At 46.4% G+C, this 27,139-nt stretch overlaps 1 protein-coding gene across 1 annotated transcript in view; it reads right to left on the bottom strand.

Annotated features, from left to right (window-relative positions):
* The window catches only part of CACNA2D4 (calcium voltage-gated channel auxiliary subunit alpha2delta 4), a 121,603-nt gene that overhangs the window by 69,892 nt on the left and 24,572 nt on the right, over positions 1 to 27,139 (bottom strand). Inside the window, exons 11-24 of the mRNA XM_048299970.1 lie at positions 24,683 to 24,796; positions 23,567 to 23,645; positions 21,433 to 21,566; positions 19,226 to 19,303; positions 17,829 to 17,909; positions 15,386 to 15,460; positions 14,384 to 14,470; positions 11,034 to 11,105; positions 6,783 to 6,844; positions 6,015 to 6,082; positions 5,848 to 5,893; positions 4,298 to 4,395; positions 2,048 to 2,141; positions 985 to 1,080 (exon numbers count right to left, since the gene is read on the bottom strand). Coding sequence (XP_048155927.1) covers positions 985 to 1,080; positions 2,048 to 2,141; positions 4,298 to 4,395; positions 5,848 to 5,893; positions 6,015 to 6,082; positions 6,783 to 6,844; positions 11,034 to 11,105; positions 14,384 to 14,470; positions 15,386 to 15,460; positions 17,829 to 17,909; positions 19,226 to 19,303; positions 21,433 to 21,566; positions 23,567 to 23,645; positions 24,683 to 24,796 — 1,184 coding nt within the window. The remainder of the gene's footprint in view (positions 1 to 984; positions 1,081 to 2,047; positions 2,142 to 4,297; positions 4,396 to 5,847; positions 5,894 to 6,014; positions 6,083 to 6,782; positions 6,845 to 11,033; positions 11,106 to 14,383; positions 14,471 to 15,385; positions 15,461 to 17,828; positions 17,910 to 19,225; positions 19,304 to 21,432; positions 21,567 to 23,566; positions 23,646 to 24,682; positions 24,797 to 27,139) is intronic.

Below are 27,139 nucleotides of genomic sequence, written 5' to 3' on the forward strand. Positions count from 1 at the left end.
TTCCTTCCTTTCAGGGGATTCCAGAAGCTGCTCCTGTGGGATGTGTGGGGGTCTGTCTCTGCAGCGTGGTGACTGTGCCTCTTTAAAGCATTGACCGCTGTTCCTGATGAGCAGTGGGGAATCAGGAGTCATGTTAGCCTCCTGCAGCACACGGCATTTCTCCCTTGTTGCCAGAGGCTGCTACTCTGAATTGTTCAGACTGCTTCGAACACATGAAGAATGTCACCTTTCAGGCACAGCAGAGCTTAAATGTAGGACTCATGTTAGGGGAACTTGGGGACAGTGAAACAGCTGCCAAGAAGCTAATAACCACCACCTGCATGGTCCCTTTCTGTTCCATCTGCTGGTGTGCCTCTGTGACCTGTCCTTTCTTACAGCAGCATGCACCAGCCTTCGTGTTCAAAATGCAGCAGAATGCAAACTACCCTTTCCACGTCAAAACCCTTCACTGCACACACACTCCTGCCTTGAGGGAGAGGACAAGAGAATGAATGGGATGTGACAGATGTCAGTCACGTCACTTAACGCCTCACTGCAAGGCACTGGGATGCTGCTGCGATGTGGGCAATGTAAGAGGCAGAACAGAATAAATCTGGAAGAGGAATTGAGACAGAAAGATCAAACATAGCCAAGCTGCAATGTCGCTGGGGCACTGGAGTGCAGAGCCTTTGCACTGCAAAATGGTCCTGGGGGTATGTAGTAACTGTGGGCATTGTCTGTGTCAGATGACTGAAGTCAGGGAATGGTTGAAGGTTTTCATTCAAATGAGTGCACTTGGGGATAGTATTTTAAGCAGAACTCAAAAAGAGAGGAAGACAAAGGCCCCCTACTCTGACTCTGTGAATCAGCCTGAATGCCATTAAGGTGTTGCTTCTTTCCATTCTGTTTCTGTCTCCCCAAAAACATTTCTAAGGCTGGTGGTGATTTCATGCTGCCCCTTCAGAGACACTGACAGAGACCCCTTCATGCAGTTTAGGGACTTACTTGTTGGAAATTTTCTCCGAGCCCACATACAGGGCACTCCTCATGAGTCCAGCCCGAGTGCCCAGAAACGCCATCTCAACACCTGCCTCAGTGTCCCTGTGGAACAGAAACATACAGGCAGAAGCAAACAGTTCTCAGAAGAACAGCTGTGATCCCTGCTCCAGGGTGAGGGCCTTTCAAGCTCGAAGCTACATCTGGACACCTGGTCCCAAGTTCATCTGCAATATAACCCACCTACACCAGGAGTGATACTGGCTCCTCCCTGCTAATGGCAACAGGTTGTTACTGGCTGACAACTGGCAGGTTTAAGACTTGCCCTCAGATTTAAACCTTTGAAGTCTGCTTATTTCATTCTTTTTTAAGTAGACCATAAGCTCCTCTGCCCCTGCTAGCTTTGCTCCAGGCTGCTCTCATGAGGCTGCAGTGCAGGAGAGGAACAGCAGGAGAATGGCTGGATCAGGGATGCAGAGAATGGCCAGGGTAGCAGAATGTGATTGAAGAGGGTGTGTTGGTGTAGCTGTTTAAAGCTGTGCTGATAATTGGGTATCCTAGCAGGATTGTCACTGGCTCAGCTTCTGTCGGTGCAGGGATACAAGGAACTGAAATGGGGACAGGAGGCCAGTGGCCATGTGTATCTGTAAGTAACACGTTGTCTGCTGGAAGAAGATCTGTGTGACATGATACAAGATACCACAAGCAACAGGTGCCTCACTGGAAGTAATAAAACAGAAAGTTGTTTGCTGAAGCCAGTAAACTGTGCAGTACCTGCCTGCGGTTCAATCTGAAGGCACCACCAACAGAGACAAGACTAAACTCCCTTTCTCCGCTGGAAAAACCCTTACCAAACTAAAGGCTCTCCCAAGGAGGCCCAGCCTACTGGAGTTCACTCCCAAGAGACGCTTTTCAAGTTATTGTGCTATTTCTATCAGCTTTTGAGCTATTTCTACAGGGTCTTGTATGCTGTGCAAAAGTTTGTGACTGTTTCAGGCACTGCATAAACACACAGCATCTGGAGATGCATCTTCAGTGGTGTTCTACCCATATTTATTTCTCCTAGACTTACAAGGACATATTGAGGGCTAGTGTTGTCCAGTAGGCCTCCATGGGGGCAGTGACCACTGCATCAAACAGCACTTCCTGGACCAACTCTTCATCACCTAAGGAGAGAAAGGAAGAACAAAAATCAGGAGAGAAAGACATCTTTCTCCCTAGATGTTTTAGAGAGTCCCTTGGTGAGGAACATCTGCCTGTCCAGGAGAGTGGATCAGTGTGGCACAAAAAACAGGCCTCCCATTACAGGGCAGAGAAGTGGTCCTAGCACCCTGGGTGGTGGAAAGCACAGGAGCTGATGTCACAGCCAAGATCACAGAATTACAGAATCAATGAGGTTGGGAAAGACCTCTGAGAGCATCGAGTCCAACCTATGACCCAATACCACCAGACCAACCAGACCACACTGAGTGCCATGTCCAGTCTTTCCTTAAACGCCTCCAGGGACAGTGACCCCACCATCTCCCTGGGCAGCTGTTCCAATAACTTATCACCCTTTCTGCGAAGAATTTCTTCCTAATATTCAAAATCATCAGACCCGTTCCCCTCCAAACTCTGTGGAAGGGTGGTGCCCAAACAAGTGTGGGCAAGTGAGAGGCTTTCAACTGAAGTTATTCATTAGACCTTCACTTGACTCTTCCATTGAACAGGCTGTCCATATCCATTGCCTCAAATCCCTGCCTTGAACTTTCTTCTGGGTATCCTGTAGAGAGGATACCAGCCACCATCTTCCACTCAAGTAGCTTCCTTCAAAACCACTAATGACTTTTTTGTGGCTTCTACTCTGTCCCTTTGCTCACTGGCTTCTCTGTTAGCCCTCCTTCCTTACTGTGAGTCACAAAACATTGTCCTGTCCTGGTTTTCACCAGATGCTCAAGCCAGTCCAGGCTCTGACTCTAATCCCCTTTGCACTGGAGCTAAGAAGCGATTAGGAATCTTCCAGGTATCATCATGTTCTAAATGACGTGCCCCAGAATCCCATTTCTTTGACCTGCTTTGTTTCTCTATTGCCCTGCTTGCACTAATTGGTGAGAACATGGTGACCATTGTGCAGACATGCCCCTTTCAGTGCTGTTCTAGGTGGAGCCACCTAGAACACCCATCACTTCAGTGTTTCTGGCACTGAACTTTCTGGGTTGATGTTCCAGGTGTCCCTTAATGTTTTATCTCAAGTTCTCCCGAATTTCTTTGTCACAGATCTCGGGATCCTCCTCTCCATAGTTGTTGTTATTCAAGCCTCAAAATCAGAGCCCATCATGAGATCTTTCCCTCTTCAGGTCCCCCATGTCTAGGATGTGTTCAAATCATATTTTTCCTCCACAGCACTTCCAAGTCTGCGTATTTCTCACCGTCAGCTCTCCTGAAACTTTCCTCTTCCCTGGCCTCTTCAACTCATACATCTCCTCTTTCCAGCCTACCCCAAGGACAGCCAGGAGGGGACTGCTCACATTGTGCAAGAGAGGAAGAATTACCAGATTACAGTTGATTTTACTTTTAAGAGATTCCCATCCTTGTGCCAAAGCTTTGTGCCTGCCTCTCAGGTGCAGCACTACAGGCAAAAGCTTGTACTTGGCACAGCTAAGGGGGCTGAAGGACGTCCTAAAACCCAATTGCTGTAAGGAATTCCTGTGTACAGCTGCCCATCTCTGCCCCCTGATAGAGATCCCATTCTTTAGTGGTGCTGTATCAACTGTAGGAAAATGGGACCTGGTGCAAGGGATGAGCAGCAGGGGGAGCAGGAAAGATGATAATCCTGTGACCACTTTTTTCTCCTGGATCAGTTACCTACTGTGTTTGGAAAACAAAATTAATAATCCTTGTTCTGAAAGAATCCATCTCTCTCTAGAGGGCACCGTGAGTCCTTGGAGGATGATGCCTGGGGTCCCTGGGCAACTGAATCATCTCATCACTTTTCCTGGCTTCTGCTATTGCCCCCTCTAGCTCAGTCAGTCAGTCTTAAACCTGGTGTGCAGCCCCTGCCAAGCTCCATTCAAGCCTTCCATTTTCCAGTATTTCCTATGTTGAGACCTCCAATAAGGTTTTGTGTCAGCTTTGAAATGGAAAAAATCCCCTGACAGAGACAAGGAGGTGGATCCTCAGCTCATTTCCACTTGTGAATTAATCTGCCTTGAGTTCAGTCCTGCCTGTGTGAGCAAACGGCACAGGAGTTCAGTCTGACACCAATCAGTTTGTCACAGTCCCCTCTCCCTTGTGATGGGTACAGGAAGACCCCAGCAGGGCCCTTTCAGTGCCTGGGACTCACATTCCAGGTCAGGCTCCTCTCCAGTGAGGAAACGGATCACAGCCTCCAGCTGGCTGAGCTTTCGGTGGTCAGGATCAATGTCGGTGATGCAGTAAATCCTGGTGGGAAGTGGAGAAGAAGCCCAAAAGGGCAAAGAGAAACAACAGTCAAACAAATGCTCCTGGAAGATAATAACTGCAAAAAGAAAGTCAGCAAGAAACCTTGGTCTACAAAGTCTTTACCACTGCTGCATGTTGTGCCCACTCTAAATCCAACAATGTGACTGTAAGTCAAACCCTACCACTAAACCAAACACCAATTAACCCAACTGCTGTGCTTAGTGGGGCTGCTGTGTTCTCCAGCATAAGCTCACCATGCAACAGAGCTGTTCCAAATCCTGCCAGCAGCCTCCTGCGCTAAGCTGTGTAAGATGTGTACGTGTGCCTGTACAGACAATAACACTGTGATGGAGAGACCTGAAAAGCAGAGGGTCATGTGCAATGTGAGAGCAGACCAGAAGCAGAAAAAATAAAGAGAGGAACAAAATGTGATATGAGGAATGATCCTGCAGTGTGATAGGGTGACAACAAAAGCTGTCCCACAGGGACAACTGCAGGAGCCTCAGGACACAGTTTAGGGAGAAGTGGAAGAATGTATTGGAAATGCTCTGTGCTGTAAAAGAAACCAGTCTTTTAATCCTGCTTCCAATTTTGACCGCTCCGTTGTCAGGACAAGGGAGAGGAAGGGGTTATAAGAGAGAATCAAAACTCATAAAGGGGCTGAAAGGAGTGATTTATGAGAAAGTCTAAGAGAAATGAATATGTAAAGTGTGGTAAGCTGACACCTGAAGTCAGGAGTAAAAGGAGAAGTAGCTGTTTGTGTCTCAAATGTGCTGCTTGTGAAACTTGACAGTGTAATGAGAGGTGAGAAGGGGTGCAGGGATTCTTGGATATAGTTATTTTGGCTTTGATACAGCCTGGGTTCATGTGACTGAGTGGGACTGAATGTTGGGTTCGTGAAAACCCCAAACCTCACAGCAATAAATGGAAAGTGCCGTGCTTCACCCTGTTTCATATCCAAACCAAGCAAAACCATAAGTTCTGCTTGCTATTGAAACAGGGGTCATAAATCACCTTCATGTTCACCAGAAGTTAGGTCTAGGCTCAGTTCAGAAGGATGCCAACCAAAAATAAAACTAGAATTTTAAAAAGCATTTGAATCTCTCACCAAGCTTGCAACAAAATTCCCTAACAGGTCTGACATACTGTAGGTTTTGTAAGACAATTCTGAGCAACACGAGGGGGAACAAAGTAAGTCTGAGCACAGAAGACTGAGGATAAATCTCAGCTGTTTCTTAGGAGAGGAATGTGCCAGGTCTTGATGGGATGTCCCAAAGGAAAAGGTGAAACTCAATTGCATGGAGACAACCAGGTCTTTGCAGATACAGCACCTGAACAGCACTGCTTTTTGTCTGGGCCACAGAGGGTGGTGAACTCGAGCCAGATTGCTGGGAACTTTGCCCAAATATCATGACAAAGTCCTGTGTCACTGACAGGATTTCCTCCACTTACCATTCATTTGCTAAAGACAAGTCTGGCTGGAGCAGGTCGTGCAAACCTGAAACCAGAGAGTACATGGAGTATTCAGTGAGGAAGCAGACAGGCACATGCAGGCTCTGAAGGAGAAGTGAAGTGGTGACATTCAGAGTAGCTCCCTTGTCCCTTTCAGATTAACCTACCTTCTTCCACTGACGTGTTCCCCAGCAGAATGTACTCCCCGTGCCCCCTGGACAGCACAACACCCAGGCTGTGGGCAAGGAAAACAGAGGGCTTGTCAGCAAGGAGAGGTGGCATTCCCAAACATGACACTGCATTCCCTGCAGTCACAACCCTTAAAGACATTAACTCCCTCCACAGCTATTACACACAAGAACATCACTGGAAGAGGATTAAGTGAGATCCGATTTCAGCACAGGGGGCTAAGGAAACTGTATGCAGAGCTCTGAGGCATTGCTGGTGACAACTATTTTGGCCAACATTGTAGGTCCAGGTCAACGATAACATTTCTCAAATCTGTGCCAGCTTCAAACCATCTCAGCTGGGGGGAAAAAAACAACACCCCCTCCCTCCCCTTCCTCCCCTCCCCCAATTTCATTCATTTGTTATTTGTTGTTTTATAATTTTCAGTGTGTAACAATGTTGAGGTTTTTTAAAGCCATACACCATATTCAGTGGAAATGAAAATTTAAGCTGTCTCATTTCTCTGAAATGAAACAACATACTTTACCTAAGGTATAGATTTTGGACTCTGAATTTCAGGTAAATCATAATATACCTTTTGAATTGACCCCAAATAATATTCTAATGGCTATAGGAACAAAGAAGTCAGTTATGCCTACTGCTCTACCTATGACTTGTAGCAAGATTTATGAAGAGAAGGGACCAATCTGCTGTCCCTGATCAGACTTCTGATACACTGTATTGGTGCCACACGAGTCCTTGCTCACCTGAAGGGTGTGCCACTGATGTCCGTGAAGAAATAATCATTGGTGAGGAAGAGAACTCGTTTCTGAAATAAGAGGATGAATAAGAGAGACCATCTGACACACCAAGGGCGTAGTGGTGATGGAGACCTGGGATACATGTCCCCAAGGCTAGGCAAAACCAACACCTCACACCCTGCTAGGGCTGGCTGGAGGCAGGGATGAATGTGCAGTATTCAGCACACCCAGCACCTTGGGACTTTCAGGATCCAGGCAGCCACTCTATCTTTCCAATAAGGGCTTCAGATAAACCTTTCTTTGTTCCAGGGCTCCTGCACTGGCTGCAGGAAGGGGTGGGGGGAAGCTGCCCTCCCTCTCGCCTCCTCCATGCACAAGTGCTGGGGCCCTGCTGCTCTTCTGCTAGACACAGCAACCTTGACAGCTTTGCACATCATCATCATCATCATCTCCAGCAGGAGCGGGGCTCAGGGGCAGATAGGAAGGAGGGGTGGAGTTGAAGGAGAGGCAGAATGGCAAATCTACCCTCTGTGTGGGTGGGTAGCCAGGGCCAAGTCTCCCCACTCCTGTGGGAAACACTGATATTCCTGACATTTGCTTTCATGCCAGAGTGGAACAAAACATTAGCATATTCCAATTTTGTTTAAAAAATCAGTACAAAAAAAATTTACATTTTCAATTTGGAAAAAAAGTGCTGTTTCAAATCCAAGCCATTCTGATTCCCATGCAAATATTTTTTTCAGACTGACATTTCAACTGAAGACATTTCAGATTATTGAAAGCTGCTTCAGAACTTCATCTGTTTGCCAGACTGGCCTTTTCCTGTAGGAAAGTGTTGATTTCCAAAGGAGAAAAGTTTCTGGAAAGTTTCTATCCAAGCCTTATGCCAGTATATGAACCCTAATATGTTTAAAATCCTAGACCCAGTCTGAGAACGAGGTGAGAGGATGTGTGTGGGAGACAGGGGAGTGAACACAGAAAACTCAGTGTTCCCCAGGGAAAGTTGTGCCTGCTCTGACCTGCTCGAGCTGTGCAGCCCTGGAAATGGAGCGGGGCACAAAGGGCTCCAGCTGCACAGTGTGCACCAAGTTTGTGCTCACTGGGCTGATGGGGCTGGGGGATATCGTTAGGTGTGATGGGGATTCAGGATATTGTTAGGTGAGGAGGTGGCAGGTAGCTTAGCCCCTTTCTCCTCTCTCTGCCTCCATCTGTGGCAACTGTACTGCTGAACAACAGGATCTTCTGCTGTGCCAAGACCACACAGAGTCACCAAGGTTGGAAAAGACCTCTGAGATCGCTAAGCCCATCCTTTGACTTATCACCACCTTGTCAAGTAGACCATAGCACTGAGTGCCGTGTCCAGTGGTTTCTTGAACATCTCCAGGGATGGTGACTCCACCACCTCCCTGGGCAGTCCATTCCAATTTTTAAATAACCTTTTCCATGAAGTTATTTCTCTCAATGTGCAAGATCTTCCAAAGGGCTGTGATACCCCCAAAGAATGTCACTTGGTGGTGTTTTGGTAGCTGTGGGTGGTACAAAACCCTCGCTTTTCTTGCCTGTCTGATCTGATGATGGATGCAGGGAGGCATGGAAAAGACCTGGCCACTACTCTGAGACCCTTTCTTTTAGCAGGGCTTGTTCTGCTCATCATTTTCCCCCCTAACCTGCCCCTCTTCTGGTGTGTGCCCAGCCATCCCCAAGACAGCTGAAGGTACCCTCACTTATCCAGGGGATGGAAGAGAAGCAGAGGCACCCTTGAGCCAAGGGGGGCTGAGGATGATCAGGCAGGACTTTGCTGCATAGTGAGGATCAAGGGAGAAGAGCCTGGGCATGTTGGCACAGTGACAGGACGGCGGACTGCCATCCCCTGCAGTCTGGGAACACATGGCTTTCCAGACTGGATGCTGTGCTAGGCATCCAGGCCTGACTATTGCCATGTCCAGAGCTTTGCCACAGCTTCTACCCGTGTCCTCTCTCTTTTGCTTTCACATTCACAGCCCTTCTGTACTCAAGCTGCAAGCAAAGGCAGTTCTGCCACTAGATCTCCCTAACGACTGCCTCTTGTATTTGTTCCTTATTTTTCCCTCTCTACCTCACTCTGTTCTCGATACCTTCCTGAAATCAATGTGGGGTATTGACATTTACATGGCTGACAGAATAATTTCTATCCCCTTCACTCAGGTCTTCTCTGCACAGTCTGGCTGCCTCATTCTCTTTGTTTCAAGGCTCTGTCAGCACTTTCTTTGTTTCGATGCTGCTCTGCTTCATCAGCTAGCAGAGTACAAGTGGGAATTACTGAGCTTCATTTCTGGTTTCCACGCCATGTGTATTCTGATAACAGTAAAACTGTCACATACTCAGCCTCAGTCCCCTACTGTGCTTCATAAGGCTTCCAGAGCTGCAGAATGAAACAAATAATATCTCTTTACCAAGGCTACTTTTTATTATCTTCTTTTTCCCCTGGCTAGGGGAGCAGAAGGATGTCTCTAAAATATTGAACTACAAAGATTATCATTGGATGACTCAGAAGAAGTGTTACTGAGGGTGCACAAAGAGGTTAAACTAGCAAAATAAGCCATCTAGACCTACAAAGAATAGATCTTGCTTTAAAACCTTGATTACTTTTCTGACAGAATAACTAAGGTAATGGATGAAGGAAATAAAGGACATGCAATATATCTGGGTTTATATAAAGTACTTGAAACAGCTTTTCATGAACGTTTATTCCAAAGAATTGGTTAAAGTGGGCTTAAATAAGATATGGAGGGAGAACCAGGTGCAGCACTGTAAACAAAAAGAAACAGTAAACAACAGGCCATCAGGTGAAAAAAATCTAATGGGAGGAACAGAGTCTGCCTTAGCAGCCCTTCTGCACAGGGATCTATCTGTAAGACAAAATAGAACAACATTTCTCTGCATACTGAAAAAAGTGGCTCAACAGCCCTTAAAATTAGAAAGGCTGGATGAAAAGGAGAAGTGGGTTCCATGTGGAAAAATGGCAACTGGAAAAAATAGCTAAGAAACACAGAAGTGAGGGTGGCAGTTCCAGCGCAGCCGTGGGAGGGAACAAAAATTGAAGGGACAGCAGAAAGGAGATTGGGGGCTCCCTGTTCAGAAATACCCTATTGCAGAGAATAGCTGCTTTGTACACAGCAACAGGGAAACAGGCACATAATTCAGTGAAGCCCTGGTACTTGTGCACCAGAAACGATAGAAGAATCAACAGAACAGTCATAATAGCTGAGAAGTGTGCAAATATTTCAAATGCAGATGTTGGCAAAGCCCAGGAGACAAAAGGCAAAGCCATTGACAGGTACCTGAGCGTTGCAAACACCAAGAAAAGAGAGAAAAAAATTAGTGACAAGATCTAGCAGGACAAGCACTCAGAGGAAACAGAGGGGTGTCTTCATTAGGAAATGGCACCATTTCAGCAGTGGCTGGGAGCATTTGGTTTGTTGGAATTGGTGCTGACTGTGGCTTAGCATGGGAGCAGTTCAGCCAGCTGCTGAAAAAAATGCCCTCTATAAAGGATGGAAAATTTTCCTGAAATATGGAAGACTTCTGGGCAGTGTAACTTGCAGGACTCTGGAATACTTCCTAACAGGAAATGATGAAAGCCAAAATCTTTGAGAGAGTTAAATAAACGTGAATGAAAAAGTACCAGTGAACATAAACGTACAAGATAATTTCACACTGACTCCATAGGAAGATGTATAACCCTGCCCTAGAGCTGGTAGGGAGTGTTCAAAAGTCTCCATTTCACTAAGGCTTTTCATAAAACCTCTGCAAATATTTGCATAGAAATTTAATCCTGGACCTGGATAAAGGGAATCACAGTCTGACGAAGTGAGGGACCAAGTTTTCATGAGTGGTTTTGGGTAGGGAAAGAGGGTGGCAAAATAGTCTCCAAATCTCGTTCTAAGTCAGTTCAGCATTCTAACTCTTGAAGATCTCTGATTCATTTCACAGCCCTATAAACAATGAACAACATGCTTTTTGGCTTTGCCTGGACAAAGTAGGGAGCTGAGAGACGTTTCCAATGCCTTTCCAGGAGCAGAATATTGGTAGGTGTAATGAGCACTTCTAATGATGCTCTCTTGTATGTCTTTAGCACATGCATTATATACGTGGTGAAACAATAAAATCCTCATGCTCAGGAATGCTGAACATTAAAAACCACATCCTTTGTGGTTTTTCAGCATCCACTTCCCATCCACTCCCCTGTGTGACCTGAACAGAAGGATAATTTCTTACCCCTTTGTCCACGGGGACCTTCACATCCATAGAGAGGTAGCCTGTTTCCCCATTGATCATAGCAGTTCTCAGCTGCAGAGGTGAACAAGCTTGGTATTAGTGACTCCAGGCAGGGCAGAGCAGGAATGAACAGAGCCACTTGTCATTAACACACAGGGGCTGGCAGAAAGAATCACTGTTGGTTCCCTCTCCTCCCCAGCTCTGTCTTGCTTCTTTTGAACAGAAAACCTGTTTGCAGTGATCAAAATCCTTGTACGGTCAAGCTGATAAGTGATAAAGAATAGTAATAGTTTATCCTGAAAGCTTGTTGATACGTCTTTTTAGCAAAAAGAAAGGATCTGGAATCTATGAAATTGCCAGTCCCAGTTACAGACTTCACTGTTTGGCAGCCAGAAATTCATTAGCACAGTGCTTTGAGAGCCTGGAAGAGGAGAAAACTGAGAAACCCACTAACTCCCTCAGACTGAATCCAAAGCTCTTTGACATTTTTAAAACTGATTTATAAATTATAGGCTGTATTCAGCACCACTTCTGAGGTGCAGCAAAGCAGCTGTTTAGCACAGCAAAGCAAGACTGTGTGAGAGCAGGGTAGGCAGTGAGGAGACCACTTTATTCAATCCAGGTTCCAAAAGTAAAATGTAATCTTCACGGTGACTCCCAGCCTCTTGCAAGAAAGATCCAGGAAATTTTTCCATAAATACAGAGGCTTTGACTTCAGGTCCAGCCTGCCAGAGCATATCAAGTCTATTGCTTCAGGCTGGATAGAAAAAAATAGGTGGAAAGTAACTTACTCATTCACAAATTGTTTCCTTACTTCCAGAGACAGGCCCCCATTCAGGTGCTAGCCAGTCTCAACTGCACTGGCTTTACAAGGCCACGGTTTTGTTTATTATGGCTGTTTGATGTGGGTTATTTACAGACCTAGAATATGAAGCTCACGTTTCCCAAGGCCCACATCTTGGAAATGAAAACACTGACTGGTACTATTACTCCTTTTTGGCTAAGAGTGTTTGACCTCCTTCCAGAGCCTCGGCATACTCTCTGTTCTGGTCTGACAGCCTGCAGGATTTGCCGTGGGTTCTGGGTTTAGAATCATAGAATATCCTGAATTGGAAACAAGGATCATCAAGTCCAGCTCCTGGCCCTGCACAGCACCATCCCCAGGAGCCACACCCTGTGCCTGGAGCGTTGTCCAAACGCTTCCCGAGCTCCGTCAGGCTGGTGCTGTGCCCAGTGCCCTGGGGAGCCTGGTCCAGTGCCCAGCCACCCTCGGGGGGGAAAAACCTTCTCTGAGACCCAACCTAAACCTCCCCTGGCACAGCTTCGGGCCATTCCCTCGGGTCCTGTCCCTGGTCACTGCAGAGAGGAGACCAGTGCCTGCCCCTCCTCTTCCCCTCTCAGGGAAGCTCTAACAGCAATGACGTCTCTCCTCAGCCTCCTCCAGGCTGAATAGACCAAGAGACCTCAGCCACTCCTTGTATGGCTTCCCCATCAGACTGTGGGCCCTTTTTCCTCTCACACTGTGAATATCCCTGTGTTGCTTTACAGGCAAGCCCAAGCCCTTGCTGCTGCCTGGCTGCAAGTGGCATCAGTTGGCATTTTCCAGGCAATGCCATCTTCCCTCCCCTGGATTTCTTTTTAGCAGCTGGCTGTATTACACATCATTAGCACTTGGGCATTTTTTTCCAGTCTGAATGTGCTGCTTATCAGTGTTGCTGAGATTATACTGCAACTGATGTTGAGTCTGTCATTGATCTAATACCATAGCTACAAATTGGAGTGTTGAAATGTTGGCAGCTTTCTACTGCAGTGGGTGTATCTTGAGAGTCTCTAGACTTGCTGAAGTCACACTGCAGATATCACTCACGTCACTGAATGTCTCTGCACCCTCAGCGACTGCAACTTTTCTTTCTTCTGGAAGATGCAGTACAAGAACACAAAGTGGCTTTTGTTTTTCATGCTGGCTTCATGACGTTTTTTTTCCCCTGGATAGTTTTACTCTGGTTGCCTATAGAACCTTACACTTGGTATCATATTTGCATTCAGGTGTCAGCGTTAGCTGGTCAGATAGGAACCCGTTAGCCAAATAAATATCAGAGCAAAGCAAATTCCTTTCATTTCCTGGACCTTTTTTTTTTTTTTTTTTTTTTTAATAGCAAACTAGGCAAAGAGGAACAGATCTAAAAGTGGCTCCAGTGAGAGAGAAAACTACAGTGGGAGCAAAGTCCTACAAGAGATCAGTGAACCTATACAAAGCTGCTGGCAACTTGCATCTTGATGGTTCCACTGTATGTAGGACCTCTTTATTTTTGTCTTGCTTTCCATGTTACACAGCCAGTTCTGCTGTGTTCCCTTTCTCAATTTGCCACTCTTCCACTTCCCAAGTTCCTTTGATGTTGCCTTTGTACTTGGCCTGCACTAGTGGCAGTAGCTACTTTGATCCTCTTGCTGCTCTGTTTGTCCTACCTGTTTAAGTGGATATCTATAGCATCAGATCCATTTATCTCAGCAGTCTCCCCTGTAATCCAGAAGCATGTGTCTCACAGCTAATTCTATCTTACTCCAAATTCAGTTCTTATCTTAGTAATTTAAGTATCTATTTCCTCCTAGTTCTGAGTAAAATGAAACCAGCCACAGAAGAACCTCTCTTTATTCTGATTTTGTCTGGGTTCCTAGATGTGCAAAGCAGCAATGTGCAGCTATTAAAGGTGCATGCTGTTTCTTCTTTATCACTTTTTAATAATTTTGCTCCAAAGACAGTAGAGAAGGTTCTTTTTTAATCTTTTTCCTCTGGTCAGTTATTGTTTTCAGTGCAATAAGGTGGTTTCTGGATTTTTTTTCCACCCAAGTGTCTAAGTCCTTTATCCTCTGTGTCCACTATTAATAGTGACTGCAAGCTTTAGTCTCTTGATGAATGTACTTTCTTCCTTGTTGCAGATCTCGTTAGTTGAGTGGCTTCAGCTGCATCTCACATTCTGCATGGATGGGTGACATCACAGGACACTGCCACACTCCTCAACTACTCTGGCTCTGTATTAAGGCAGCATCAGAGCCTTGTACACACAGACTGGCTCCCTGGAGCATCCTCCAAAGTGCTTCCTTCCTCCTCCCAGCACTTCTCCTTCTTTGTTCCACGAGAAGGAAGACTCATACTGGGAAGGAAGACAAGCACTTGGTAGGGGAGCTTCATGCTTTGTCCTCTTGTAGACCACCTGTCTCTTAGCCAGAGCCAGTCAGGCACAGAAAACCACCAGGAGTGCCCACTGCTCCCCCACACCTTCTGTACGGGCACACAAAGTAGTAGAAAGAAGGTGCTACAAAAAAGGCTGAATTCACTTTCTGATACTCACTATTTCATCCCGGTCTTCCCACTCCACTTCTGAGAGATCTACACTGTTGTAGTTCGGCTTAGGCTTCAGTTTCTTTCCTTCTTTATACTGGCATTTAAAAAGAAAAAAAAAGAAAAAGAAAAAGAAAAATACTCAAGTAAGCAGCTAGATAACTTCCTAAGCTAAGCCTTTAAGAATTGGTGTGTAATTTGAAAAATAGGGGTGTCTCATTTATTCTCTGACGAGGAAGGCAGCGTTTGTGCAAGTATCTCCTTGGTCCCATGTCACGTATTTCTGTATGCAGGCTGCTAGGGGAGTTCGAGTGGGACAGGCTGCTCCAGGAGCAAGGGACAGACAGGAACACAGCTAAACGTGCAGGTGAAGGCTGTGGCCTTCTTCTAAACAGATCAGTACAACACATTGGCCTGCAGGAAATCAGGTTTTTCCCTGCAGCTAAGAGTATAATCCCATTAACATTATAATATCAGCAGGAGATCTCTTCTGATGGGAGTCAGGCTTTGACTCCGCTGATGGGAGACTTTTCACCTGGAGCTAATTGACGAAAGATTCCACTAATCTCCGGGGTGAGGGAAAAGGCGTGAATGGGACTAGGAGAGGCCAATTTACGGTGGAAGGATGAAGCCCCGCCCTGCAAACACGGCGTGTCCCTTCTCTTCGCACCCTGAAGCAGCTCCCCGTGCCTGTGGTCTCGCTGTGCGAAGCTGCCTTTTTGAAGACAGCTGCTGTGAAGCCCCGTGGTGGCCCTCTCTCTTGTGGTGACCACACTAATGCTTACAGCTGTGTGCAGGTGGCTTTGTGCTGACCAGCACGTGTCTGAAATGGAAAATCATCGCGTGCCCGGGCACCTCAGCAACGAGGCCAGCTGGTCCTCGGGCTCCTGGGTGCCTGTATGTCAGAGGCTGGTGGCCTTCACAGCTCAAAAAGCCCAAAGAAATCAGAAGCAGCACTGAAAGTCACTGTTTTCAAGCCAGCAAAGGTTCTCAGACCCACAGCTCTACGTACCAAGGGACGGAGGTCTGGGTGTGAAAGGATGTAGCCGTTGTTGGTGTTCAGGAAGGCGTATCCATGGACACCCAGCTGGAGAAAGAAGCAACAGAATAATCAGAGCTTTAGCTACAAACACTGCTGTGGAATGGGTGCTACTGATACCCTGGCACCACCAATATTGAGAAGTATTTCCCTTTTAAAGGTATTGATCAGCAGAAGATAGAATCCATCCCAAAGCAGGTATCTGTCTGCTCTGTCTGCGCTTGGATGCACACAAGGATGTGCAGGTAGTAGGTTTCTGTACACATTCAGAAAAATATGCCCTGCTAGAGCCTGACTGTCATCGTGGACAATTACCACGCAGAGGCAGACTGAGCTCTCCAGAGCAGGCACAGCAGAGCTGCATAGGGAATGGGCAATGTTGCAAACAGCACAGAAACAGTGGGGACAGGTCTGTGTGCCCATCACTGCACCGCAGAGCACCGAATGCAAAAGTGAGGATGAATCTCACTGATGGCTTCCCTGGAAACCCGGTCAGCCTTCAGAGGAGCTCTGCGCTATGTTTCAGTATTGGCAAGACCAGACCTAACCCAGGCCAATTGTACAAGCCTGTAGCCTTAAAATGCTGTTTAAGGAATAGCAGAATCTAACAAGAGCAGACACTGGCTGACCCGGTCTGCGAGCGATTTCCGAGAGAGCAATTACTCAGCTCAAGCCCATATATAATGCAAGTTCCAGCTACACCCTGAGTTGCTAAAAAACTGCAGAGAGCCTGTGCTTGCCAAAACAAGAGGTGTCTCAAGGAAAACAATAATGGATAAGGCTTCTGTCCTCAATAAAAAAAGTTGCACCTTTATTTTCCTATAGAGCCAATCCTGGAGGGATTACAGTAGGGAAGTGAGGAGGTAAGTCATTTACAATCTGTCTGTGCATTCAGGGAATCAGTTCTGTATTTCACACATGCCAGACCAAAACTTTGGACCGTCTCTATGTGAAGCAGTTTTTTGAAAGGCACACTTGGCTTAACTGAGTGTGGCAAGAATGAAACCAAGACACTGGATCAGCAAATTTCTTTTTTGGTCTGTAAAAGCTGAAATTTCCCAGCCCAGTAAAAGCACGATCGTTAATGTACAAGCTCCAGAGGGCTGGGACTCTGGAACTGGTCCTTTTGGAACCCATATGCCAGGGAATTCGAGTTGAGGATCCTACATTTCCAAACTGGTCTGGAGTTGGAAGAGTTTCTGAGAAGATGTGTCCTGCCTCTGATATGAGGAAATCCAAATTTTTTCCCCCTCCTTTCCTGGCACTGCTTGGAGGAAAGGACAGTAACCCTCCTTAGCCCAGAAGAAAAATTATTGTCTATCTGTCCTTTGAGTGACATGGAGAAAGGAAGATGAAAAGGCATTATTCTTATAGAGACCATAATCATACAAAAATTGGCCCAGACCAGCCAGCTTTGCATGCTGAAGGCAGGCATCCTGACATGCACAGTCCCAGGGTTGTCCAAAGGATCATTTCCTGCAGCTGCCTGTTCATGGTCTGCCCTGCATCCATGTCTGGAAGTGCCACAGAAATTCACAGCTTCTGACAGCACTTTCAGTCCTGTGAGTCTTCAGCAATCGGATTCTGGACAACTGCCTCACTGGTAGTAGTTGTCTGATAGTTATTTAAGAGAAACCGAGAACTTGAAATGTTGGCTCAAATTGCCAGATTTCATGGTGGTCCTTGGATGTGCTCGTTGTCTCCTGGTGTGCAGCCTGACTGAGCAAAGGGTCACTGCACGGAATTTACAGCAGAAACCAAACCAAACAGTGCACCTCTGGGGGAATTTCCTAGGGATGAACATTTTTTTTAAGATACACTGAACGTAGAGCTAATGGAAAGTTTTTTGACTAACAATTCTGGAGAGCAAATACTCTATCCAGGTACCGCACAAAGCGAGTGAGAGCCAACTTTCTGTATGCTGTCCTGCCAAGAAACCATCACGCTGATCTGGAGAAAGGAACCTCTAGGCATGACAGGAGAGTTGGCTCTCCACAATCCATTCAGCCCTCAGTTTTTCTGCTAAGAATATTGACAGTGAAACGAGAACATTTTTTGCCAGCTGGCATGGCAACTCTTGCCCACTGGGAACTGGATATAAAACTTTAATTCTTCTAAGGCTGTCATCTCTGAGGGATCTAGGTTGGTGACCATCAGCATGCGAAGGTTCTATGACCTTTTGCCAACCTGCTGGATCACCCAGTCCTTGTTTTCCTGAAGCAGCCTAAAAGCTTGTAATAGTGAATGATTTCATATGTGCTGTACAGAAACCACACACCACTCCACTGAACAACTCTTCCTTTATGCTGGTAGTTTTTTTCTGCAGAGCAGAGAAATGGCTTTTCAGTCGTGCCCGTGGAAGTATGAGTAGTGACTCTGCTGTGCAAAGGAGCAAATTGCATTAGCTCAGTCTTACCTTATACCGTGGAGCAAGTTTTAACAGCTCTCTCAGTGGTACATCGGAGCCCACCACACCCAGAAGAATGCCATGGGATCGCTTTAAAACAAAGGAGAATCCATTTTCAGAAGCAAGACCTGGGTAGCTTTCTACCTGAAAACACATTATTGTCTCCCTAGTAGTCTCTCACCTGTCCCCTCTAGGCTTGTGAGAATGTGTTTATTCAAAACCAATTAACATACTTCAAAAAGTCCAAAGAGGTTATTCCAGTGTTTATGCAGAAGAGTATTTCTACACAACACTAGTCAGTATTGGTTACTGCGATTCAGAAGTAACATAAAATCACTGGGAACAAGGTTTGAGGGCAAACCCCTGCATTCAGTATGTGTAAATACCAATAAGGTCAAGACAATAATGCAAACCAACATGAATGGGTTGATAAATTGGGCCAACTAAATCAAATGCCAAATACAAAACTGTTAACCTAGAAAAAAGGATATCTCCCCTCCATGACATGGGGATCTGGTTGTTTAATGAGCATCTGGAGAGCACGATGGAGAATTACACACAGGCTCCCACTGCAGTGCTGTGCTAATGCAGGCTAAGGCCAGCCCCAGGTGGAGAAGGCAGACAGTTGTTTGTAGGACCTGGATGAAGAGTTTGTCCCTCATACAGCAATGGTAAGGTACCATTTTCCAATTTAAAAGGATGCTGAGAAGTTAGAAATGGTGCAGAAAAGAGTGTCTAAAGGGTTTCAAACCCCAGAGGAAATGCCCTTATCAAATAATCTAAATGATTCAACCTTTTAATCTTATCAACATGGACAGGTTTGACTTTATGGCAGTGTAGAAGATACTTCCCACGAGAACTTACTAAAGGGTACAGGCTTTTTAATCTAACAGAGGAAGCCATTATGACAGGAAGGTGAGGTCAGACAAATTAAAAGCGGAATTTAGACACCAGTTTTTCATGAAGAGTTAGAAACCACAGTGGAGAGAGCTTGGGGCTGGATGCCTTTCTTCAGTGATGCTTTTGCCAAAACCAGGGTATTTAGCTCATCTATGTGAGATGTAAAGATCTGCAATAAAATGCAGACTAGACAAGGTAATCACTAGAAGAGGTAATCACCTCTTCCAGCCTGAAATTTTAGGGTCTGTGAACTAGGCTCTGAAAATGGAACGGATAAAACAAGGAGAAGTGTTGTATTTAAGGGGTATTTTGAAGAAATAGCATCCAGAGGAAATGATGGACTATCATTCTGACAGATAAATTATCAGCCATGCACCCTGCCAGAGGTCTGCTGCCTTCCCTAATGGCTGGATGTTCATTCAGAGGCCCTTTAAAACCCCACAAGTCCCGCTGCATCCCGTGCCCTCTGCCGGCAGAGGAGAGCGAGCCCACGCCCACTCACTCACCGTCTCATTCTTCTTGCTGAAGACGGGCATGGCCACTGTCGTCATGAGCAACAGGCTCTGAGCCTGCGATGCAAAGAGCTGCCACGGGACAACAGGATGGGTGTTAGCGAGTGCAGGACCCCAGAGAGCCCCAGGGAAAGGCGCTGCAATTCCCAAGGACCCAGATGTTGACTGCAATTGGCCACCTCCTTGCCTCCCACACTTCTTGAAGAACAGATGGCAGCACTTTTAAATACTGGGTTGTGGGATGGACGCTTGCTCGTGTGGGGTGATGAGGATGGGATGAAAGCCAGTGAAATGCGTTGAAGAGTTGTTTTAATGAAGAGACAGGAACGTGTAGAAGCGGTGGCACAATTCGTATCCACCACTCTTTAAGAGTGTACACATGAGCACTTCCACAATGAGTGCAAAAACCACCAACAAGGAGCACAGCACAGAGAAAAGCAACGCAAATATGAGCAAAACCACAAACAAGGTATCATCTACACCACAAACATATGAACACCACAAACGAAAAACACCACAGACAAATATTTAAATGACACAAATACACACAAAGCCTACTTATATATACTTGTCACTCAACCCTCTAAGCTTAGGAAAAAGAGACAAAATCATGATCCAACAGATAACACCACAGTGAGCTATCTCTATGAGGGACACGGGACATGCGTGTATAATGGCATAACAGATGCTCCCAATTCAACAGAAGACAGATGCTCCAAAAGCACACATGAGAGGAGGTAAAACAGGCAAGCCATATGCAAAGGAGTCTCCCAAACATGCCTAGCTATCAAAAGACTCTAATCCTTTGCTGCCAGTAGCATCCATCATTCCATCTCTCATTTGGTCAAGTAAGGAAGGCAAGGAAGGACCTCCTGTCCCTATTACAGAACATGCTGGGAGCCATAAAGGAGCCAGCCAATAACCTATAGGGTCACTTGATGGAGATTTGAACTTGGTATCTTGAGTTACTAGGCTGGATGATTTTTTGTGGAAACTTCCCGTTCACAGCAAGACTCACACTAACACACAGCAAGCAAACTTCTCCTGCACTTCTTGGACGTAGGGAACACGAGATCAGGTGAATTAAACTACTGCACAACACAGCCCTACCTACTCTGAACCAACAGCACAGCACAGCTCTCCAGTACATCCAGCACTTCCTCTCCTCTTCTTGCCAGCGTGAGAGGACTCTGCGTGCTGCAGCCCCCACCCCCTCCAGATGTACAGGCCAGCTGTGGCTGTGGAGGCCAGCACTCACACACTGACGGGCACTGGGGAAACAGCACGCTCACAAAACACAGGGTGCAGTTACCTCCTCAGACTGTGGCAGCTGGTGAGAGACATGGACAAACACATAAATGAATACATGAATGCAGGAATGAATCAAAGACAGGAGAGGAAGGGACAGAGGAAGAGAATGGCAAGCCAAGACAAGAGGCACGAAAAGAGATGAAGAAAAAAATGTGCGGCAAACAAATCCCTGTGGCTGCCTTGGGAAGTGCGACCCTATACACCAGTGCCAGGGGTGGCAAGTCTGCTGATAAAATAAACTTCCTGGGTAATTAGTACCATTTCTGGAGGTTTTGATTAGTACCATGTCCCAGCCCTCACTTGGCACAGTTCAGGCAGCAGAAGATAACCCCATGTCACCCTCACAGAGCCAAATGTCTTCCCACAGGGCAGGCCTGATTCAAAGCAGGGGGCACTGGGAGTGCTGACTGTCTGGTCCTTTGCAGTGTGTCCTTTGCCCACAGGGCTGGGCTCAGGACCACTGTGGTGAGTCGGGTCATGCTAGTTTAAGGAAGGAAAGAGTGAGCCTGCTGCCCCAGCTGAAATCTGTATCTTTGAGTAGCAAACAATTTGCAGTCAGAGACTGGGCTGGAGGAAATCAATCTCTGTGACCCTACCCTGAGCCACGAATAATCTATTCTGTGAATAATCCTTTAGAAGGTAACCTGCTTGCACAGAAGCACTATTTAAGTGATGTTGTGCCTGTGTGATTAGTCCTGGGCACGTGAGTCACTGCAGATTCAGATCTGAGCCTGCATACACATCTTAGCTCCAGAAGCAAGCAGAAAAGAAATATTGTCCATGTCAGTAGAGCCAGAGACCACTATTTCTATCAATCAACCAACTCCTGCCTTGTTTTACCTAAATGTCAGGAGTTTATTTAGGTTTTGACTTGTGCTCGAGGCCCTTACCGCGCTGTCCATGTAGGCTTCGGTCCAGATGATGTCGTGGTCGTGGTTGATGACCATGGGCCGGCTGAGCACGTGCAGGTACTCCATGACGTTCTCCTGGACATCTGCCAGCGTGGAGATCTGAGTGTAGTAGCCTTTGTGGAGAAACAGAGGTGTGAGTCACTCTGCTGACACGTCTCCCCTATTTCTAAATGAGTGCAAAGCTAGAAAACTGGATGTCAAAGGCTGTATCTACCCAGGGGGATAATCTGCTCTTTGTAAAATGGGCCTTGACATGCCTTGCATCCACAAGCTTCTGTGGAAATCTAGAGTTTCACAGCTCTGCTCTTCTAAAAATGCTGAAGCAATGTGCAAGATGAGAGTCTTGATATAACCAGATTTGTGCAAAGCAGATGAAAAATGTTGCTTTGAGTCTCAGGAAAACCTTCCACTGATCAGGCTGCCTTTAGTCTGGAAGGCCAAACATACACAAGCAAAGTGTTTCACCAGGCTACCCACTTGCCCTGCCCTATTTTATATTAAGCCCAAATTCCCACCTCCTCTTCCAGATTTTTTCCAGCACTCTTCAGTCTGCCTAGCTTTACATCCAAGGATGGCAACTACTTCCATCTGCACATTGGAAGCAGAATAAAAAGGGCAAGTTACCTATTTCCAAAGCTTTGTCCCTGCAGTTGCACTTGTAACAGTCTAAAACTACAACACAATACAGGGGAAGAATGTTTTCAAGTTACCAAAAGGTCCTTAAAACCAGCTGCTGGTTAGAAGTGCTAACACAGAGTAATGGCATGAGGATTCTTGTGTCCTGCTTCTCACCACAGGCATTGGTTGTACTTGGTGTAGAACACATCAGATAGATGGAAAACCTTCCTACCACTAGGAAAACACTGTCATGTGAAAGGGCTTGTGTTCTGACAAGCTTTGTGATGTGGAAACAGACCTAGTGTGCTCGAAAACAAGGACCACAAGAGTTATACAATGCACCGAAACAGAAGAACCAAAATCAGGGAGCCTTTTGCACAGCTCAGATCTGGTAAGTGAGAACCCAAGTGCAAAGAGCACATTTTTGTTCTCTGGTTATTCAGAAGAACCCATTCTGACGTTTCACAGTGAACCAACAGTACCATGATTTCTCTGTCACTGATCTCCTGGCTGAATATGCAATCTGAAACCCAGGGGTTTGTTTCATTTAACAAAACCTGAAAACATTAAGTGTAATTCATAGTGCTAATTAGATGAATGCTTGAGCCTTGAGCATCCCCAGCTCACAGACATTCTGCAGGCCAGCAACTCTCCTGTCAACAGTTTTCAGCAGCAAATGCTCCCATGCCTTTCATGGTCTGCTGGAACCACTGCTCAGGGTGGAAAACAGTTTGTATCCGACACTCAGCTTCAGTTTTCCCTTCCTTTCCCTGTTTAAACAGGACACTGATGTAACAAGCATCCCTGTCTCCAGAGGCCAGGTCACTCCCAAACATGGATGGCTTTTCTCCCCCCTCCCTTTCTTCCTTTACTCTTGCAGACTCTGACAGTGCTAACTTGACCTTTTTAACTGGCCCCAATGCATAGAGGTGACTCACCTACTGTGGATGGATTTTCTCATTCACGTAATTTCATGCTAGTTAGAGAGAACAGTGGGTTTGGGGTGGGATTAACAAGCTATTTTGGTGCCTCACTGAAAACCACTTACACACAAAGAATTTGGCCGGGATACAGGGGTTAACCTGCAGACCTTGTGAAAAGTGCTGTAAAATCTTTAAAGCAGCAGTGTTTGTTTTATATCTCAGCCAAAAGATGTCAGGCTCTCTGACAGAGCTTTAGACAGATTGTCAAAAGCCAGCAACTGGGACACAATAAGCACAGGGACTTAGGTGGACTACAGCCAGCATGAATCTCGGTCATAGTGTCCCTTGGCACGGTGACAGGAAAATGCGGTGGCTCAGCACGGAGGACTTGTGTTAGTTGGACACAGGCACCCTTCATGTGGGCCAGCAGGGTCTGCTTTTTCCTTAGGTATCTTCCAAGCAAGGGCTCGTGGGCCCCAGCAGTAGTGGGTAAGCCTTAGAGGGGTGCAGGACTGGCTGCAGCCCACGTGTGACATGCGAGATGGAGACTGGGAACCGCTGCCACACGGCACCTTTGTTGTTGCAGGCGATCCATTTCACATTCGGGGCAAAAGTGACCTCCCGTCCGATGAGGTACGTGAACACCCGGACCTGGGAACAAGGATGCAAGGACAGGAGAATTAGGCTGTAACGTGCTACCAAATCCAAGTGGCTGAAGTTTGGCATCCCCTTTTCCACTGGTGTGAATGTGGCGAGAGCAGTAGCTCTGCCTTCACAGAGACAGGAGCCTCTTGTGCCATTTGTTTCCTCTTTTGTGGCCTGGAACTTAATTTCCTATTACAATAAGGCCAGAAAGCCAAGTAGCACCTGAGATCATCTGAATAACAAAGCAAAAGTGCAAATTCTGCTTGATTTTATGATAGCAGCTCTGCCAGGCAGTCAGCAACCAAATGCAGAGAGGTTTACAGCTCCCAGGAATCCTTTACCCAGGGGAACAGCTGCCCACACGAATCATTTAGAGAGATGTTTACCATTTCTCTTGAGTTTGACCACCAAGAAAAGAGCCAATCCTGAAATAAACTGTTTCAACAGCCCCCTGCTTTAGTCTCTCAGTAGGCTGCTTCTCTGCCTTTGTGCATTGCGGGATGAGATAAACAAATAAATCAGAAGGGTTTAGGATGAGCAGTGGTCTATTCCACTTGCACAGTCAGCTCTGCTAGTGCAAGCCTGTAATCACAGACATCAGAGTAAAGAGGGCTGGAAGGCACCTAGAGAGGGTGTTCGGATCATTCCCCTGGCCACCATAAGAACTGGTAATAGCCAAACCTTTCCCGAACAGGACCAATTATAAACAGTCCTGCATGGGATTAAAACTCTCTGCAAAAGTTGGTTTTAAATTTTGAAATACTCCAGTCAGTCTTTATAATCTCATCAGGAGAACGTTTTGATTGCCCACACCTTTAGAAAAGAAAGTGTACGAAAAAGAAAAGCTTCCCTGACCTAGAGATGTGTGTTTGTAATCCTCTCACCTCGGGAATCACCGCAGTATGCTCCTGCCGGGCTGCTTGGTTTGCATTTACAGTCAGGAGCACATGGGTAGGCAGGTACTGGAATATGTGAACGCTCAGCTGTGCCTGATACCCTGGCCCCTTTCCCCTCCCTTTCTATTTATCACTTCCCAGACAAACCTTCCGATCGGGCCAGTTGTATTTTTCAAACACAGCTTCATAATCCTCCACGGCTCCGTCGGTGATCAGCATGATGGCTTGGTTACACAGACCTCCTTGGCCAGCATCTCTGAACTGCAGACAGAGAGGGAGAGCACTGCTTATCCCAGCACAGGCTGCTTCTGAGTAACTGCACCCTATTTATTCACGGTGGGCCAGATCCTGACTTCCACTCACAACCCTCACACTGCTCAGAAAGAGGATTGTGTTTGCGCACTGCATATAAATTTTTTATTTATACAGCCCTGCCAGGCACATGCAGACACAGGAGGCTTTGCAGAAGTAAAATAATGAGGAGAAGATAAGCGTTGTGGAGGAAGGGTGCGATTCCCTGCTGCTTCACATCTTGCACAGTTGCATTAGTTTATGCAAAACAACTATAGATCGACCATAAACATGGCAATTCTGATTTGACAGCAATAACTGTCACTCTTTATGGCAGAAAATGTGAGAGGAGTGGGAAATCAGACTCATTATTTCAGGGTGAATCCATCAATCTGCCAAAGAATAGCAAAGAAAGGCAGGAGCATATGAAAAAAGAAGGCTACTGCCACTGGAGCTGGGAAAGGTTATGGATGTGCCAGATAGAGAGGCCCTACACTGACATGACAGATGACCTATTACCTATGCAAAGGTGATATTTAAGGCAGAGCAGAAGTGCACCAGGACTCTGGTACAAATGCTGACGTGCTCCCAAGGGCATCTGCAGAGGTGTTGGGCAGACTTGCTCCTACAAGCAAGCCAGACCCTGCCTGTCCAGCCAGGCAGAAGCAGCCTTGGAATGCTGCCTGTGTCCTGCTCCTGCAGAGCCGTGTGCCTCCCATGCCCTCAGGTACCCGCTCTAGAGAACCGAGGGCCTTATGCAGCACCAACAGAGTGTTAAAGCCAGCAGCAGGGGCAGCTGAGGACATCCCAGGGACAAAACCGAGCAGCCACTTCGCTGCAGCTCCCAGCTCGGTGGCACTCTGAGCTCCTCCTTGTGCTGTCTCTCACTGCTTCTATGCCCTGAGCAAGGAAAAGCCTGATCAACAGAGGAGGGTACAGAAACTGATGCAGAGCTAAAACATTATGGGAAGAAGGAGACATGGCAGGTCCCCTGATAACGAAGATTAATGAGAGGCAATAGCGCAGGATGGAGAGTATACAGGAGCCCAACTGAAGGGTGACTAAGGTTACATCAAACAGCAGCAATTTTAAACTGGAGAGAATAGTCATATCTTATAAATGAGAAAAAAGGTATCCAAGTGGCAAGATTAATTGCATAAAATGAAATCCCTGCATGGGGGAGCAAGAGCACACACCATGAACCGGGAGTTTTTAGATGCTTTAGAGCTCAATTTACAACTCCTTTTGGGTTTGCTAACGCTATGTTACGACAGACAAATGCCTTTACCAACGTGGCTGGTCCTGTGGTTGCACTGCAGATTAACATCACAACCACGAATACCTCAAAGCCAGCTCTAAGCCCAGACCTCCCCAGTAATTTCACCACTCCTACAATTACATCTGTGATTGTCCCTTATCATGAAATTACCAGGTTCAGTGCTGATATCACCATAACGTCACCTTCCACCACCATCTGTGTTATCAGTCCTGCCTCCTCCAGCTTTACACTGCACTGCACCTATAACTACACTGCAGGAAGCATGGATTCAACAGCTTCTGAATGACCACAGGGATAAACCCCTCTCTGGCTGTGCCACTGCTTGTAGCAGTGTCCAGGACCAGGACAGATGACCATAAGTGAGAAGGGTGCTGGAATAGGGTCATTCCTAGCGGGTTGTTCTCAGGTGAAACATCCGTGGGAAATACCGAGTCAGGGCGAGGCATTTGGATGTGCTCCTCCTCCCTTCTGTCCCCACATTCAGAGGGGAGACAGACAGTAAAGGCTGAGGGTGTACAACAGGAACAAGCACAGGATGCTCTTAGGAGCAAGCCAAAGGAGAAAAGCAGGTGAGAGCCACATGGGATTCTGCTAAAGACCAGCAGGTAGGAAAAAACCAGAGCCTCAAGTGAGCTATTTCTAGGACAGAGATCAAGTGGGTGCAGATTAGCAGAGAGAACAGACAGTGTGAGTGTCCACCAGGGAGGCACAGGGTGCAGGAGATCCTGTCAGAATGAGGCTCAGGTCACAGATACATGAACCTTGGTACGAAAGCAGCTTATTCCAAACTGTTGCAATCTACAACATGTTTGTTCAGATTATTATTAAATTAACACTTAATTAAGGTCACCCACCATTTCATCAAACTACTTAAGATCTCTTCATGAAGCTTACTTCAGAACTCATAATACTGAGATACTGAGAAATTAGATGTTGTATCAGAACCAGCAATCTCCTAATTACAGGAGTAGATGATATTTTCAACAGGGAAAATGAGATCATCAGTGTCATAGAAATGGAGATTAAAAAGACAG

Source organism: Corvus hawaiiensis, chromosome 4 (assembly GCF_020740725.1).
Source record: "Corvus hawaiiensis isolate bCorHaw1 chromosome 4, bCorHaw1.pri.cur, whole genome shotgun sequence".
Classification (NCBI taxonomy): Eukaryota; Metazoa; Chordata; class Aves; order Passeriformes; family Corvidae; genus Corvus; species Corvus hawaiiensis.